The following is a 16,575-nucleotide window of genomic DNA, read 5'->3' as shown; positions in this document are numbered from 1 at the left end:
CTATTCTGCAAACACATGGCAATGAATAACTATGAAATGAGCAGACATTTGTGTTTTAGCTTTTTGCTAGCTAGCTACGTAATACCGCAAAATTAGCACAATCATTTATATGAAGAATTTAAATATGGATAATAACTGATCAAAACCAATGATTTGACAATAAAATGGTTGCTGCATCGCCTTCTTGACAGGAAGGGGCATGAGTGCCTTGCTTCCGGTGCTTGACACGGTTTGATCTCCACAGTTGAGTCCCTCCAGAGACCCCAGAAGGAAGGTCAGGTTCACATAACTGGAATTCCTGGACGAGGGTTATCTGGACAACTCCTAAGGGGAGATTTTAATCTTTTAAGGAAGTGTGTTCATAGGGTGCTCGGTCAAAAAATACTTAGAAAGGACACATGACTGCTGATGTAATCCCTAAAAACAATGCTGCCCTACCGGAAAGTGATGTTTGCAGAGTTACTACAACAGCAGTTAGTTTTTTAGTTTAAACAAAGAGATATAGACACTTAAATCACAATTTTTTTCTATTTACTGATCTCATGAGAGATTCATTTTAAGGTTTCCGATTTTACCAAGGTGTTCAACAATATCACATCTGTCTTTCAACGTCTTCCTCAAGACTCAGGCAGGGGCCAACAGCGATGTGGCAAAGACATGTCACAGAATTGAAATGAGATTCAGAAAAGACAGACAGAACAATCTTCTGAGACAGGAAGTGCTAACCTCAACTTGAACGATTAACCAATGGGAGCAACTGATAATTTTGATCCACATATAATGCAAATACAGAGTTCTCTAAGGAAATGCCGTCCAAGACTTTGTTTCCTACTAGGAATGACCCAATCTGTGTTGGGCCAATCAAGGCAATTAAAAAAAAAAAAACAGTTGGATCGGACCAGTTTCAGGTTTCAGCCAAGTCCATAAACCAAAACCACATCCCGGTAGCGTCACAACTTCTCTAGCAATATGTTCATACTCTGCTGGTATCACCTAAAAACCTAGGCAACCAGAAGAACGTCCAACTGTCAACTAGAAAGAGATGGACGACAATTAAACTGCTCTATATGTGGACGAAACTTTAGTCATCCACCTGAAGGGCGATGCTTCGAACTACTCAGCCACCCTGCAGTCCACAATAGGGAATTGGGATTAACGAGGTTTAACAGCACTGTCAAACGACCAAGGTTACTGCTGCAAAGTTGACCGACCTTCATTCAAAACCTGCACAGGTACGGAGTTAACAGGATGATGTACAAGCTGATGAAAAGACACAGAAGGCACCATGAGGAGTGCGGCCCCAATCTGTTAAAGATTAACACTTCGCAGTATCAGCACCTTGTCTGGCATGTACTAGTAATCTCCTTCTCTCCTCTGTCTGTCTTTGTGTTAGGGACTGTAGGAACGTGTTTGCCTCAAAAGAGGATTCCCCATCCACCCCTCCTTTGCTCTTTCTTCCCCTCTCAAATCCTCTTGATAGGGAGGAGAAGGAAGAAGGAGAGAGAGAGAGAGAGAGGGAGAGGTGTGAAGAATTGTAAGAGAACCGAAAATCTGCTGAATTTGAAAACGCATTTTTTTCCCCTTTCCCTTTTGGCTTTACAACCAACTAGGCCAGCATTTTTAAAACCGAAACCTCTACGAGCGCTTCCTGTAAACACACGTAAGAGTGAGTGAATATAGAAAACACCAATCTCATTTTATTGTGTTGACAGGGGAAGAAAGGCTTCTCCATCACATTCAAAGGCTCGCTGTCGCATTCAATTCTTTCCATGATTGCTCTCTTTATCGCCGATGTAGCCAGTCACACAGCCGGCGTCATTCCATTGATCCGTGTTGATGCCGTCGGAATTATGCTGTGATTTGACCGACCGCCACAGTGCAGCCACACGACGAGTTACTGTTCCCTGTAGCTGTGAGGTTTCATTTATCCCTGTACAGAAATAAAACAGCTGGACCCTGGTTTCCAGATAAGGCTGCTTGAGAAGGACCCAAAAATGTGGTCTCGGGTCTTTGTGTTTCCCCGTCGTCAGCGTTGATTTGGCCTGTTGTTGAAGACATTTCCAGAGCATTAAAGTCCTGTAATTGACTGCCTCAGAGTAACAGCACAGGAATGGCACTTCACCTCGGTTAACGGGATGCATTTATGAGCCTCGGTCGAATCAATCAATTTAACTGTCATTGTTGAACCGTCACCTTACAGGGAAAAATACACCAGAGGCTCTAAACGCATACAAGGCAGCAAAGGCTGTGACTGTGTCTGTCTCATTAATAGAAGAAGGGGTTTGAATATTTGAGGAAAATAAAGAATACTTGGATTGCAGAAATGTTAACATGTATTTGGCGCATTTGTTTTTATTCACCTAAGAGTGGACTTCTGCTTTGTCTTATGTAGTTGTGTTGTGAACAGCTTTGGTAATAGGACAGAAACACATTGTGATTAGAGTGTTTATCCACCTTTTTAAGGCTCTTTTAAAGTACCACTGGACACAGAGAGAATAAGCTACCCACGTAGCCTACGCCAGTGCGAGTCATTTATGTGGCTCACTCTGTAACAACGCCACCCAAACGCTAGTCAGCGCTGTGTCTTTTTTGTTTATGCGTCCTGCTTCGCTTCAAGAATAGCCACGGAAACTCCTGCTTAAAAAAAGAAGGACAAGTCGCAACACAGTTACGTTTCGGGGGAGATGCTACGGCGTTAAGGTCTGCGCTGACATTGTTGCAAGGCCGTCCAATTAAGTATAAAGCGCGCATTCAGTTTTTCTAGCTTTAGGCTTTTGGATGCTGGGAACACCATTGGGAATTCATCGCTGTTGAGCGTTTCACTGTCAATATCTTCACAGACGCAACAGTGTAATCTTTTATTGTAAACAAAACCGACTCAGATGACGTATATGACGACGTATGTCGCAGTTACTCATTTGGTCCATCGCCGAATAAAGCCCGACTGCCGGATTTCACTTGGCATAATTAATTCTGAACTCCACACTAAATTCCCCCACTAACATTTGGTGTGCGGAGGAACTTCTGGCTGGCTTTTCAGACCATACAAATAATGAATTATCGGTGAAAATCTGGAAAATATTTGTAGTTGCAGTTAGATACTCTAATTAGAACCTTGTGTCACTTCCAAATAAAGAAATAAGGCAGTTAAATTGTAAATCATGGGAATGTGTACCCAGAGAGGAGTCACATTGATGCAAGACTTACATGGGAAGACAAGGAGGACATATGAAAGAAGGGAAAAATATGATACACATACATATGGGAGGAAAGGAAATGTAGAATTACAGGGGAAGTGCAGAAACTAAGACAGAATGTCACCAGGAGTTGGTCTATTAATAGACTAGGTCTGGTTCTACAGCTTTAATTCTGCCCTTGAGGTCTTAAAGAATAGCAGTTTCTCCTCTCTTGTCTATGAAAAAGAGACAGGAACAAACTACTTCCTTTCTATTTTCCAACTGCACTGTTTCCATGGGGGGATTCAAAAACTAATAAACTGGACAGAATTGGAGTCTCAGAGAAGGAGAGAGAGAGCGTCTTCGTATGAACGTCTTAGGGGAACCGGTTTCTGTCAGGAATAAAACGGAGTGACACCAGCGTGGAGAATGGCAGGCAGGTACACAGACAGATGTACATGCACACAGGTAGAGTACGGGAGGGGAAAATAAGCAGCTGAACTCAGCCAAAGGCTCCTGAGAGAACACGGCTAAAAATAACCAGACATCAGAACGGGATGGGAACAGAAGCACTGAATGTTCCCAAACACGCAAACACACCAACAGGCCCATTACAAACCATGTACTACCATTATCTGATACATTAAATGCGCTGTAAAATGAGCTTCCAGTGTTCACTATGAACGGTATAGTGTACAGCATTCATCAAGTGTCCCCCATGAGGAGGGCCGTACAAGCACCGTTACATTTCCCTGGAAAAATACAGGTTAATAGGAACTTCCTTAGGGTTGAGGTAACTACAGTTTTTTTTCTTACCATCTAATGGATGATACTCGTAAAATTAATTCTTGAAATAGTACGGGCTACTAATAAACCACGCAACAGGAACATTTTATTTTCGATAATCCAGGAGGTTTTCACTACAGTTCATCAAGACAAAAATGAGTGAGGGTTTATTGTTCCTCTCACTGTTAAATTTTAATATAAATGTTGGTTGGACAGAATAAACGAACATTTCAATACAACCCCTTGGACTCTGGAAAACTGTTTGGGGAAAATAAGTTTTAAATGTGATAACTACTAGGTGTAACCCTAGTTTCAAAAGTGTTTCAAGACCTTGATAATGTAGAATTCTGCGAGCCCACCCACCAAATGTTCTTCAGATAAGGCACTGCCACATTTGTCTGTTTCACACTTTTAAAGCTGCAATCCTTAATGGAGTAGAAACACCATTTCCTTAAAAAAACTTTGAAAGGCATGGAAACATAAGCAACTTTATATAAATGCATATAAAGAAATCCAGTGTAAAGACTCTGCGTTAACATATTTCCTTTTAGCTTTTGGTCTTCACCACCTCCCAAAACATATTGCTACTTGATTTTTATTATTATTTTAAGAAAGCTTATGAAGAACATCAAAACATCACTTCTATACAGTCACCTTGAAAGGCCATACCAACATATCTGATTGTTAAATTTTAGATAGCTGCTAATCGACAAATCCAACTTAAAGATCCCACACACGCTCTTCTTTTAGCTCGGTTTTGGTCTCCACCACATGCTCAAAAATATATTTTGTGCCCAGGTGCTGGTGCAGTTCTGTACAGTGGGTTTATCAAATCAAACCTTTTTTTTCCCTTTGAGGAACAGTGACAGAAATTTGGCAGAAATGCCAAAACAAGGCATTTTAACAACATGGGTGTCAATTCTCAAATCTTTAGATTACGTGCAGGAAGTTAACTAGGCACTAGTTAATCAATATTGACCTCAAGGGAGCATTTATAATTCAGGTGTACATGTATGGACCAGTGACGTTTTTTGCAGAGGACTCAGTGACAAGAAACCTTGTTACAAAAGTCTGCCTTCAAAATTAACAGTTAACCAATCAGGAGATGACTAACTTGATTATTTCCACAATAATAAGCACTAACATGAGGGAGGAAATGTGTGAAACACAAAAGAAAATGAATTACGCCAGGAATAACATGGTTAAAGTAATAAAACATACCCAGCCAATCTAAATCCAATTAAGGTTTTAAGTAATGTGACAAATATTATGTAGGTCCTGAATTATGCATTTCAATCTTAAGAAGCAGGCTTGCACTGCTTCTCTTCCGAGTTGTGTTATAGCAAGATTGATAATGCAAGCGCATGCTAAAAGTGCTTCAATGTGAACTGTGCCGTGATATTTGCTCACTCAATCACTACTTGAGCGTGCTGTGGGTATTACAGACGATGTACCATGTTTGCAACCGATTCCATGCGCACTCAAGGAGACGGAAGCACTGCCTCAAGACTCAGACACCATTGCAATTTCTTCCTCTGCCCACACACACACACACACAATCACACACGCTCTCGACACTTCGCGTCACATGCATTCCCCTGGGCTTGACTTGAAACAAACGTACCCAGACAACAGTCAGGAGTACGCCGTTTTCCTGCCTGGTAGTCTAAACTGGGCCTATCTCTGCTCTGCAGCCAGGGCGGGGCTGTCCGCTCTGCTTAGATAGCATTAGACTCACCTACAATCACTTAAAACACAGGCGACCCTACTAGGCTGCTGACCAGCTACACCCAGCAGCGGGTCTATCAGGGCTGGAATCAGTGTAAAACAAATAGCAGGAAGTAAGCTAGCCTTTCTTTCTGGAACTACACTGAACCCTTTCAATTCTCTGAATACTTTCGTTAGTGGTATTCAGTGAATGGCAATAAATCACTCCATGTGTGTACGCTGTTTCAAGAGAGCAGAACAGGACAGGATAGACAGGGCAGACTGACAGCTTGAAGGTCACACTATAGGAGGAATGAAAATTTTAAAGTAAATAAATTGATCTTACAAGTCAAACTATGAATGGAAAAGGACAAATGAACTGAAATGATACTGTAGCTAATGTCAAAAACATATTGGACATATTTGTGGAAACAATGTCTGAGCTTGAGGCCAGACACATGAAGTTCACTTCAATGTGTACGACAGTGTGGAATTTCCTCCTTTTTTCTTTCTTTTCCTTCCTCTTCCAACAAGCCATCACAGCACTGTATATCAACAACATAGTGTAGTTAGCTTAGGTGGCTAACCTTAGCACCGATTCTCTTAAATGTCATCTCAAAACCTGCTAATGTTAGCCTAGCTGGCTTATTGTAAGGGCTGATCGTATTAACTGTCATTTTAACACTTGCTAATGTTAGCCTAGCTCAGGTAATGCTAGCCTAGCTGAGTAATAATATGACTGATTGGCTTTAAAGTAAAACCAACACCTCATTATTAGCCTAACGATCCTAATGTTAACCTAGCTGAACTAATATTAGGCCAGTTGAGTTAATGTCACTTCAACACTAGCTGATGTTAGCCTAGCTCAACACCTAATGAACGATTCCCTTTCATGTGAATTCAACAACTGTTAACCTAATTACCTAACGTTGGCCTAGTTCAACTAATGTTGCCCATTCTGGGTGCCATTAAAACCAATTGCTTTTAATGTCACTTGAACACCTGCTACCGTTAGTATAGCCAGATAGCATTTAAAGTGACTGACAATTTGTTGGGCTTATGTTGGAAACCTGTAACAATACAGTCTAAAGGTAACATGAAGCTGAGACAGCTAATGTTAGCAGAAATTACTAGTTTGTTCATAATGTTTACCACACTTGTCAGGATTACAATTACCAGTTTCAACATTCTTCTATAGCAATGGAGCCGTACATCTATCAACAATAACATAGGACGTTGGGACTTCACAAAGGATAGGGTAACCCTCTAGTTGGTGAATGGAAGACCAATCAGAAGGGCAATGAAGGTTCAGTTCTCTTTAATGTCACTTCAACGCCTGTTAATGTTAACCTAGCTGGCTAACGCTGGGACTGACTTTCTTTAATATCATTTCAACACCTGTTGAGTTTCTGGCAGCTCTTGTCAACCCTGTGTTGTGTTTGTCCAATACAGAAAAGAAGGAGCCTAGTTAGCAGACATCCCTGCTCCTTAATGGTCTAGTTTTTGTAAAACTCTTGCCAAATCTATGTTGCCTCTTCAGTCACACACAAGCGAAAGATATTAAACTTCAAACATCCGACACAGTCCACATAAAGTCAAACTCAGTAAACTATTACTATTCCTAAACTTCACCTGAAAAATCCTGTCTGTAGCCCAGACAGAGCCAGTCAAAGTGTTGATGGGGATGGCTACACTAGCACCACATCAATTTGTCATGTAAGTGTAACCTAGTTGTACGGTCTGGCTAAAAACAGCCTGACACAACATGAAGTCAAAGGACATGTGGGCAAGCAGCTCAGCCAGCTGGTAAAACTGCTGTGGCATGTTGTATTAAGCTACTATGAGCTTAGCTGCTACTGAAAATGGACTCAATAACAGGAAAGAATGACTAAGAAGACAAAAAAAAAGCTGTGGGTAAGAATTGTTCTAAAAAAAAAAAAAACTGCCTGGAAAGGGCGAAGTGACTACATGAACGACCAAATAGTCATTTTGACTTTCAGTAATGAGTGCTTGACATTTTGCCATGTCATCAGCAACCTTTGGAACTGTTATTATAGTATGAAAAAAAGAAATTTGGTCATTGCCTGTACCTATGCAACCTGCTGAAGTCTATAGACATGAGGAATCTTAATCCATGTGGGCAGACTCCCAGTATAGTATTAAAAAGAATTGCTGGCATATCCATTGTCCATCTTTATGTTTGTATTAGGGTTGTGACACACCAAGCAATTGCCACTAACCCGCAGTTTAAGCGTCTGCGTTAAGCTGCAGAGCTTACGCAGAGCTGCGATTGGTTTGCTTGGTTGTTGCGTATTTCCACTTAGCATTTCCAGCTCTCTCTCTATCTCCAAGACGTTTTGGATCAATAAAGAACCGGTAAGGTTAACTGAGGAGGTTTGGAGATACAGACATTTGTACGACATCGTGTTCAGTGAAACTGTGACGTAACTCAACCAAGCGAAAGTTTAAGCGAAAGTTTCAGCTGCCATTGTTGAAAGTGAATCAGGAAGTACATACAAAAAAGACACAGCACTGACTAACGTTTGGCTGGTGTTTTTTCAGAGCAATTGTAACGGACGAGCACACAAGTATAAAAGGCTCACACCGACGTTGGCTATGCGCAAAGGTTTCCGTGTCTAGCTCCTGAAGTACTCTAAAAGCGCCTTAATTGGCCAATTCATCATCTTATATCAGTGGCAGAGTGCATCAGCGGGAGAGGCGAAGACACAAGAGTCAGTTGTCATCTTTGTGGTGTGATCAAGTGAAACTTTTTAGTCCAGACAAAGGCAGCTTTAATGGTGGTTTGGTCCGTCAGGCCTTTAGGCATATCTGGCCTTTTGTCGGTTTTAAATCAACACACTCACACCAACTAAACTGTCCAATAAAAAACAGTCAAAACAAGACACAAATTAGTTTGTACAATTGTTGTCCAGCCATCATCTAAACACAAGCACAGGAATAGCCACTGGTTAGCCCTTCTCACATTCTCTTGCATATCAATTGTGTCATTGTGCGGTTTATCAGGCCTGGAAAGTTCCCAAATCTGTCAGACCCAACACTTCCATTTCTAATGTGGGAGTTTGTTGACCTAGTTTCATGAACTTAAACTTAAAGGAGCTTCATCTTCTTCTTGAAACTTCTGTTTTCATACGCTCTCATCGGGTTTACCTATATTCGAGATCGTCCCTTGGGTATTTTCTCGATCACAAAGCCAGTTGGCCCGTTGACGTCCCCTCAATTCTCGTCTTCTTTCCGCTCATTTGAAGAAAAGGAAAAGCAGACGTTTTGGCCATGGAAGGCAGATGTTCTAGAAGAATCTCATTGACAGTACAACAGCTGGGAGCGAAAAGAAGCGGGGACTGCTGCATCACTTAGCAACCATTAGTTCATTTACACCTCCATTTATGAGACTCCAATGACTCTCACATGACTACCAAGTGGCTCTCATGTGATGTCAAGGTGTGAACTGTTCAGAGTGAACGGGGGTGTTGGAAAAACTTCACCCGAGTCATCCAGGGAGGCTGATAAGAGACTGGAGCTCAAAGTAATTCGTCCAGTTGGCATTATTTACTATTATTAGACAGACTATGCTACTGCCTGAATTACTAGGAACCTTTACTAGAGTCTTAATCACTACTTCTAAGAAAAGCTAAATAAATATCAAGCACTGGACTGCATGAACAAAGGTTGTAAAAACACCACCAGTCGATTTCACCATCCAACTGAATTCCACTCAACACAAGCCAGTTGGCTGGTTTGCTGCCATGACAACAGAGTGCCGGTGAAGGGGAAACTAGACCCGAGTTTAAATGTCACAACTTCTCTGTAACAGCTGTACGATGGGGAAACAATCAGCGTCTCAATGATGCTAAGGAGGAAAGAAGTGGCCTCCCAAGTGTGCGTGCATGTGTGCCATGGCAATCACTTAGCAGCTTGGAGCGGCTGGACTGAACGCACAATATCTCTCACCTTGACGACCTGCAAAATGCACGCACAAAAATTACATATCCCAACACAATGTGAACCCTCCTCATTGACTTTTATGACGATAATCTCCATAACTAGAAGAGCTTTTATTAAAACGGATGGGAAGAGCTCGTCATTTTCGCCACTGACTCACAGCTGAGGTTAATTGAGGTGGACAGCCCCCACCATAACGCTAAATGGCTTTAAAATGGCACTTATTTTCACCAGTGGTGCATGAATGTCACGGCTGCTCCGGCTAACAGCCCGCCCTCCGCTCCGAACCCTCACACGCTCACTACTGGGAGTGCTGAAAGGCGTCTGCCAGGGTTATTTGGTTATTGGGTCTAGATGCAAATATGCCAGTGAGATCATTCGCAGCTTGCTGTCAGACAGCCACAGCTGTTTGCTGTGAATATGTGCCAAGACGAGAGCGATAGAACACGGGTTCATATATGCGTGTGTAGGCAGGGATTAGGTGCGTGAACGATAAAATACAACAGATACAGTGAGCGACAATAACACAACTTAGCAGTGTGAAAGCCTGACAGGTTCGCAGTTTCTCCTCTAACCACCGATAACTGGTCCAGTAGGAACACAATTCACCAGCTAACAAACGTGTCAGCTGTTAGCTGGTCGGATGGCTGGCTCACCCCCAATTACCCTCCTGCCCATGCTCAGGCCTTGTTCAGACCTGCAGCATCCCCATCTAGCCTACATCCAGCTAAGATGCAGTCATCCTGGATGCCTTTTAAATACATCATTAGTGGCAGTCTGAGATTAGATTAGCACAGTGCCGCAGACTATGACAGTTATTTAGCAACTCCCCATGGTTGCAGATTTTGAAACTGTAAGGGTTGCAGCATTTGGGTGGAGGTCAATGACTCTTTCATACTGACTAGCTGTTAGGGTATGGATTTTAGTAAATAGACACCTAGTCCTAAACTAATGAGCCAGATAAAACATCGGGGACCTGTGGTTATTTTTTGTAACTACGGCAGACAACAAAATGAAGTGATTAAATCTGATAACTTTACTTCAGCCTACTCAACCTTTGCCTAACCAATCCTAATTGGGAAATGTAGGACTTGTCTTGACTCAAGTTACACCCTGATTGTTATTCATGATTTTGTCACATTGGTTTATTACTTATGTTTAAGTAAGTAAGTCTTAACCAATAAGGCGACTGACAGATATAGAGTACACAACTACACATTTGAGACATTTTAATTCCAGACATTATGTGGTTTCTGCGTCTTGAACGAACAGATTTTTTGGTATTTCTCTGACGAATGTCACTGTAAACCCAAAACGTTTCCGGTTTTGGACTCTTGATCAAACAGAACAAAATATCCAAGGACACTACAGTTGGTATTTTTGACAACTGATCGAGAAAAAAAAAAGAAAGAAAAAAAAACTGGCTGCGTCATTATTTGCTATTCCGGGTTATTTGTGTATGGCACACATTGTGACCAATTCATGGAGTAATGGACGTCGTGTCAAGGACTCAAATGTGGACCTTGACACTATGCCTACACTACACCTCCCACTCAGCCCCTCCATATGTGAACAGACCCTTTGGACAATACATACCTGTTACGGCCAGCTCATTAACTTAGTGGATACTTGGATCAGCTAGTTGACTCAATAGTGATGGAACACACTCCCTGCCGGCCTCCTATTCTTGCTAAGTGACCGACAAATCGACAACCAGCCCGGCTGACAAACATACAGTATGACCTGTCTCCATAACTACCAACAACACTATGAAGCTGACAGCCTCACAAAGCTGCTTCTCTCATTGCAAAATCATCAAAACGGGCAAACAACATAATCAGACCTTCATGCAATGCGCCACTCACTGACTGTTCCCCCCCTTGAGGTTGTTGCTCTCACAGAGAAATCGATACCATACAATGATTAAGCTTGACATGGCGCATTGGCTGCTAAGGTCTGGCCGGGTTCACAAAAGAAGCCAAGACAATGCATGACTTTTTGTTGAACGTCAGCAGCTGAGCCACGCGAGTGAGGAGGAGGAGGAGGAGGAGTTGACGGGTACGAGGCAGCTGAGCCGAAGCATCGATCAAACATGTGCATCCCGATGCCGACCACGGCAGTTTCCCAGAAAGAGAACTTCAGCACATTCAGTCCCCATCTGAGACAAGTAGCATTAGCAGTGTACTTATGCACTTGTGACGCATTCTAATTTTTTTTTTAAGACATCAATTCATTCATTCTTTCACTGCTGTTGGACCACACGCATCACAGCCCGCTTCGGCATGACTCAAGTTTAATTTGAGTGGGCTTTATTGGCACTGGCACTGGCACACAATAATCAACTATTTATAATCAAAGTAGGATACAAAACCTAAATGAACCACATGGAAAAATTACATTCTACTCTCTGTTGCCACCGCTTAAAGAGGTTTTTAAGAGGTTTTCCCAATAAATAAAGGCCTTCAAAAACGTTGTATGAGGAAATGTGGTGTTCCTAACATAATCTGCGGGTCTTTATTGTCTGTCCTCGGAAACAAGCGAAGCACAGGGCGTCCTTCCCAGGCTGCAGGTCTGATGAAAGACCCACGCTCTGTTGCTTCTGTCACTTATTCTGTTATCTCCGTCTGCGACTTGCCTTGAAGTCTGTACAACAGGAACCCACTACAAGAGTTTTGTAACCGAGCCAGGCCCATAACACTAGATGTTTTCCCACGGAATGCATGTAGCGTGTTGCTGGTTACAGCTACACAAATCAGGTTTTTCCTCTGCTCTGCAACAAATTAGTGCGGACGCGATTAGGCTGTTGACAAAAGCGTTAGCATTAATCATTCAGGGGGTTGTTTAACACCTGACAAACAGAAAAGGCAAACATTTGCTAGCTTCTGGCTTGTTTTTCTACTATTGAACCAACGAAACAAACATGTTAAAGAAGAGTTAAAAATGGATCTGCAATTTGTCTGACGGTCAATTTATTTTATTTCCCTCTTTTCAAGCAAAAATGTAAATATTCTCCACTTCCATGAAATTGGAGAGTTTTGTGTTTTTGGTTGAGTTGAGACTGAGCTGTGAGAAATAAAGTGTCACTATTTTAAGATGTCAGAAAATACCAGCTTTACCAAACAGCTGGTTGGTAAAGCACTTTTTAAACACTGTAGAAACCAACACAATGGATATCTGCCATATCCCAATATGAATAAACCTCTAGGATACCTAGACCACAAAGGTATCTGGAAATTTAAGTTTTCTTAAGGCTTCCCAACATCCAAAACAGAAATTAATCCAGAACCTGATTTCTGGGCAAACACCAGATCTTAGGCCTGAATGTGTTCTGATCATTATCCGTCATCACCAACCATCATGGACTCTTCAGGCTTGACAAGCTCTGCTTTAGAGGAAAGGCAGAGATAATTAATGATATCCTGGGGAATACATTCAGTTTGATTACAGTTACATTAACCATAATTTGAAGACAGCGCCTCAGGCTCTGGAACATTATGTGTTGTAGTTTAACTATTTTCTGACAAGACTAGCCAATTAATATTAGACTTAGGCTGGTGAGGAGATGGTTATTACTTGTCCTTCAGTACATGACAGTCACAGATTAGAGTAAACGGAGGAATATCGATAAGACTCGGGTAATTTATGTCACTCATTGGTACAGCCTATATGACGAACGTGTGAGTGGTCGTATGAAAAGCATAAAAGTAGGAATCGAGTACACCTCAGACTTCAACTACAACAGAGTCATGTCATATGCGTAGGTTCACAAATGACACTGCAACAGTGAGATGTATCAGGAAAGGACGAGAGCAGAAGAAGAAGAATCTGATGAACAACTTTGTCTCCTGATGCAGAGTGAACTACCTTCAGCTCAATACAGCTAAAACCAAAGAGATAGTAGTGGATATCTGGAGGTCCAGGCCCCACCTGCAGCCTGTAACCATCAACGTGGAGCGTGTAGAGGTGGTTCAGCCCTATAAGTACCTGGGTCTACAGCTGGGTCACAAACTGGACTGGTTGGCTAACATAGACTCAGTAAACAAAAAAGCTCAGAACCGTCTCTATTTCCTCATGAGCCTTTTATCATCTGCTGTAAGCTGCTGGACATGTTCTACCAGACTATTGCTGCGGTGTGCTAGGGAGGCACCACTATGAAGAAGGGCACCTCACGTCTGGACAAACTGATACAGAAGGTGGGCTCTGTGGTATGGGTAGAGCAAAAGTCCCTGACATAGATGACAGATGCAAAGACCTTGAACAAACTCCGGTCCATCGTGAACAACGTCCACCTCCCTCTACACAACACCACAGTCAGGCAGAGAAGCTCGTCCGGCGCCAGGCTGCCGTCTCTGTCCTGCTCCACAGACAGGTCGAGGAGACAAAACATTTCCTGGTTAAAATGACAATCCATCCAATCTTGCTTTATGGCCACGTCATCTACCGAACTGCTTCCAAAAATCTTCTCAACAAATTGGACGTCATCTACCATACTGCTATCCACTTTGTCACCGGCGCTCGCTTTAGTACCCACCATTTCAACTTGTACTCCCTTGTCAATTGGCCTGTACTCCACTCTCACAGATTGATTCATTGGTACCAGTTCATTTACAAAACCATAACTGGCATGCAGGTCTACCTCCACTCCCTACACCCCCAGAGCCTGCACCTCTTTTGGCTGTCTCTCATTTCAGTTTGCAGCTTCTCATGACTGGGACCATTTTCAACAGGAACTAACTCAGCTCCTTCTGGACGTTCTCATCATTCACAAAAATGCTGCGTTCAAACTGTCCACGACATTCGTTATCGTTTCTGATCGCCTGAATGTTCTCACATAGCATACTTTCAATTTTCTTTTAATCTTGTAATGAATTGTTTAACTTCTTATGCGTATATGTATTTTCCTGTTTGTTGCCTCTGGCCCAGGCCGTCATTGCAAATAAGACCTTGGTCTCAATTGACACACCTGGATAAAGAAAGGTGAAATAAAGGTATTATTATGATTATCACATGTTATTATTATATTTTATTCTATGTGATGAAGGTACTGGACACTGAATTTCCCTCGGGATAAATAAAGCCTCCATCTAATCTAATCTGACTGTGCTTCTGAGGGGGGCGCGGGGACGCGGTCCCAGTAGCCGGGCGGAGTGAAGGAATGCGGGCATGGCAGCCCTGACGCACGCCGGTGCGCCTCGCCTGGTCTGACAACGCACACGAAACACACAACTGGGGGGGGATTGGGGGAGGGGGGCTGTAGGCAAGCGCACACTCACAGTCGAGGTGTTTCTTCTTGGGTCCGCTGACTTCGTGTGTGGTGGCTTTGCACACAGCCTTGTTGATAGCGGAGCCGGTCATGCTGTGCTGCGCCGCCGCGATCCGATCCGTAATAGACTGGCCCGACATCTCCTCTTCTTCCTTTTATTGATTTATTTTGTTCGGATAAAATATATCGACTGAGATCCGATCAATGGATCAACCAGAGCTGGGATCTCACGCCCCGAGTTTGTCCTCCAGGTGTATGCAAAACCTGTGCAGACTGGTCGGCTACAACAGCAATACTAACAGTACTAAATCAGATCGGCTAATTCAGAAGCTAGTTATCAGGTGAATTGTTTGGCCACAGTTCAGTCCGACTACCTATCGATCTGTCCACTAAATAAAACACTCTAGCTAGTCTGTGTTAGCTAATGTTTCCGTTGCAGTACTCGAACCAGGAAAGAGTCCCGCTGAAGAATCTGGAAACACTTGAGATTACTTTCTGGCCACAAATAAACATAGCTAACTGACTAACTGGCTGCTCTGTAACCCGGACGATTTGTTTTAAGAATCGCTGAAGAGACAAGTCCACCTCGGGGTTGAGAAAAAAATAATAATAATCCTTTATGACAATCGCAGTTTTGTGGAGATCAATCTCAACAATCCAGGGGAGAAAAAAAAACTTCTTCTTCCTCCTCCACGTCAACTTGTTAGCTCGGGCTGTTTAGCTATCACTGTCGGCTTGGGGAAGTGTGTTTTAAACCGCCCCCAGGATGGAAAAAGTCACCCAGGATTGAGCAGCGCATCGTTTTAAATCAGTGACCGGGTGGCGTGGCAGTGACAGCCGGGACAGGTGCAGTTTCTCCCGGGAAGAAGCGCTGAGAGGAGCGGAGGGTGGTAGCGGAGCGGCTAGCTGGGTGAGCTAGGCAGCCGGGGAGTCTGTGACCGGAGAGAGGAGCCCAAGGAGCCGTGCAGTTACCAGTGACAGCTCCAGCAGCTCGGTCGCTTCCGTTAAAAGATCCACGGGTTCAGTTGGTGGTGTCCCTCGGATGCCGACACCGCATTATCGGCTCAGTTCTTTGAACCGACAGTCCCGTCCAGACGCTGTGTGAAAAGTCTCGCCAGTGGTTTCTCTTTACGGACTGACTGACTGGGTGCTCCTCAGCCGGACAAAATGGCAGCGTTAAAAATCAGCTGATCTCACAACTGTGCTGCATTTACGTACCCGCGAAAAGCTCGGACTCATAGCTATAATCTCACGTTTTCCTTCAGGTTTATTCGATTTACTATATTTTATTTTTTGATTAGTTTATTTTTTTTTTATTAAGGCCTACACTAACCCTGAAATGATTAGCTAATATCAGTTGAAAAAAAATTACGGTTTCATTCCTAACATTTTTTGTTATTATATTTTATTTACATAGCCAAATTGCTGCTTTAAAGGCCTCTTCCTAATATTTATTCAAATTTAAATTCAAAGGGGAAAACACTTTTTTTATTTCAATCTTTGTATATTTGGTTTTTGAACTTGGGTTTGGAGTAAATAGGCAATTTAACAAGGATACAGCATATGTTTGTCACTTTTTTAAAACAATTTAATACACAGTATGTAATAAAACATTAAACGGATGCACTTCTTGGCACTGAAAATAGTCTTTGTTAGCTGACCAGAAGTATTATCATTTATAAA

The 16,575-nt window shown here is 42.6% G+C and overlaps 1 protein-coding gene across 6 annotated transcripts in view; it reads right to left on the bottom strand.

Moving 5' to 3' along the window:
• The window catches only part of si:ch211-200p22.4 (phosphatidylinositol-binding clathrin assembly protein), an 86,222-nt gene extending 69,894 nt beyond the window's left edge, over positions 1–16,328 (bottom strand). For 2 of the 6 annotated variants that reach the window (XM_047590169.1, XM_047590144.1), the window contains exon 1: positions 14,903–16,328. In XM_047590169.1, coding sequence (XP_047446125.1) covers positions 14,903–15,032 — 130 coding nt within the window. In that variant the 5' untranslated portion in view covers positions 15,033–16,328. The remainder of the gene's footprint in view (positions 1–14,902) is intronic. The other 4 variants (XM_047590137.1, XM_047590177.1, XM_047590152.1 and 1 more) reach the window with 4 other exon arrangements.
• Positions 16,329–16,575: the final 247 nt, after the last annotated feature.

This window comes from Mugil cephalus, chromosome 1 (genome assembly GCF_022458985.1).
Source record: "Mugil cephalus isolate CIBA_MC_2020 chromosome 1, CIBA_Mcephalus_1.1, whole genome shotgun sequence".
NCBI lineage: Eukaryota > Metazoa > Chordata > Actinopteri > Mugiliformes > Mugilidae > Mugil > Mugil cephalus.
The sequence above is the reverse complement of the archived record's forward strand: the minus strand, read 5'-3'. Positions and strand labels throughout refer to the sequence as shown.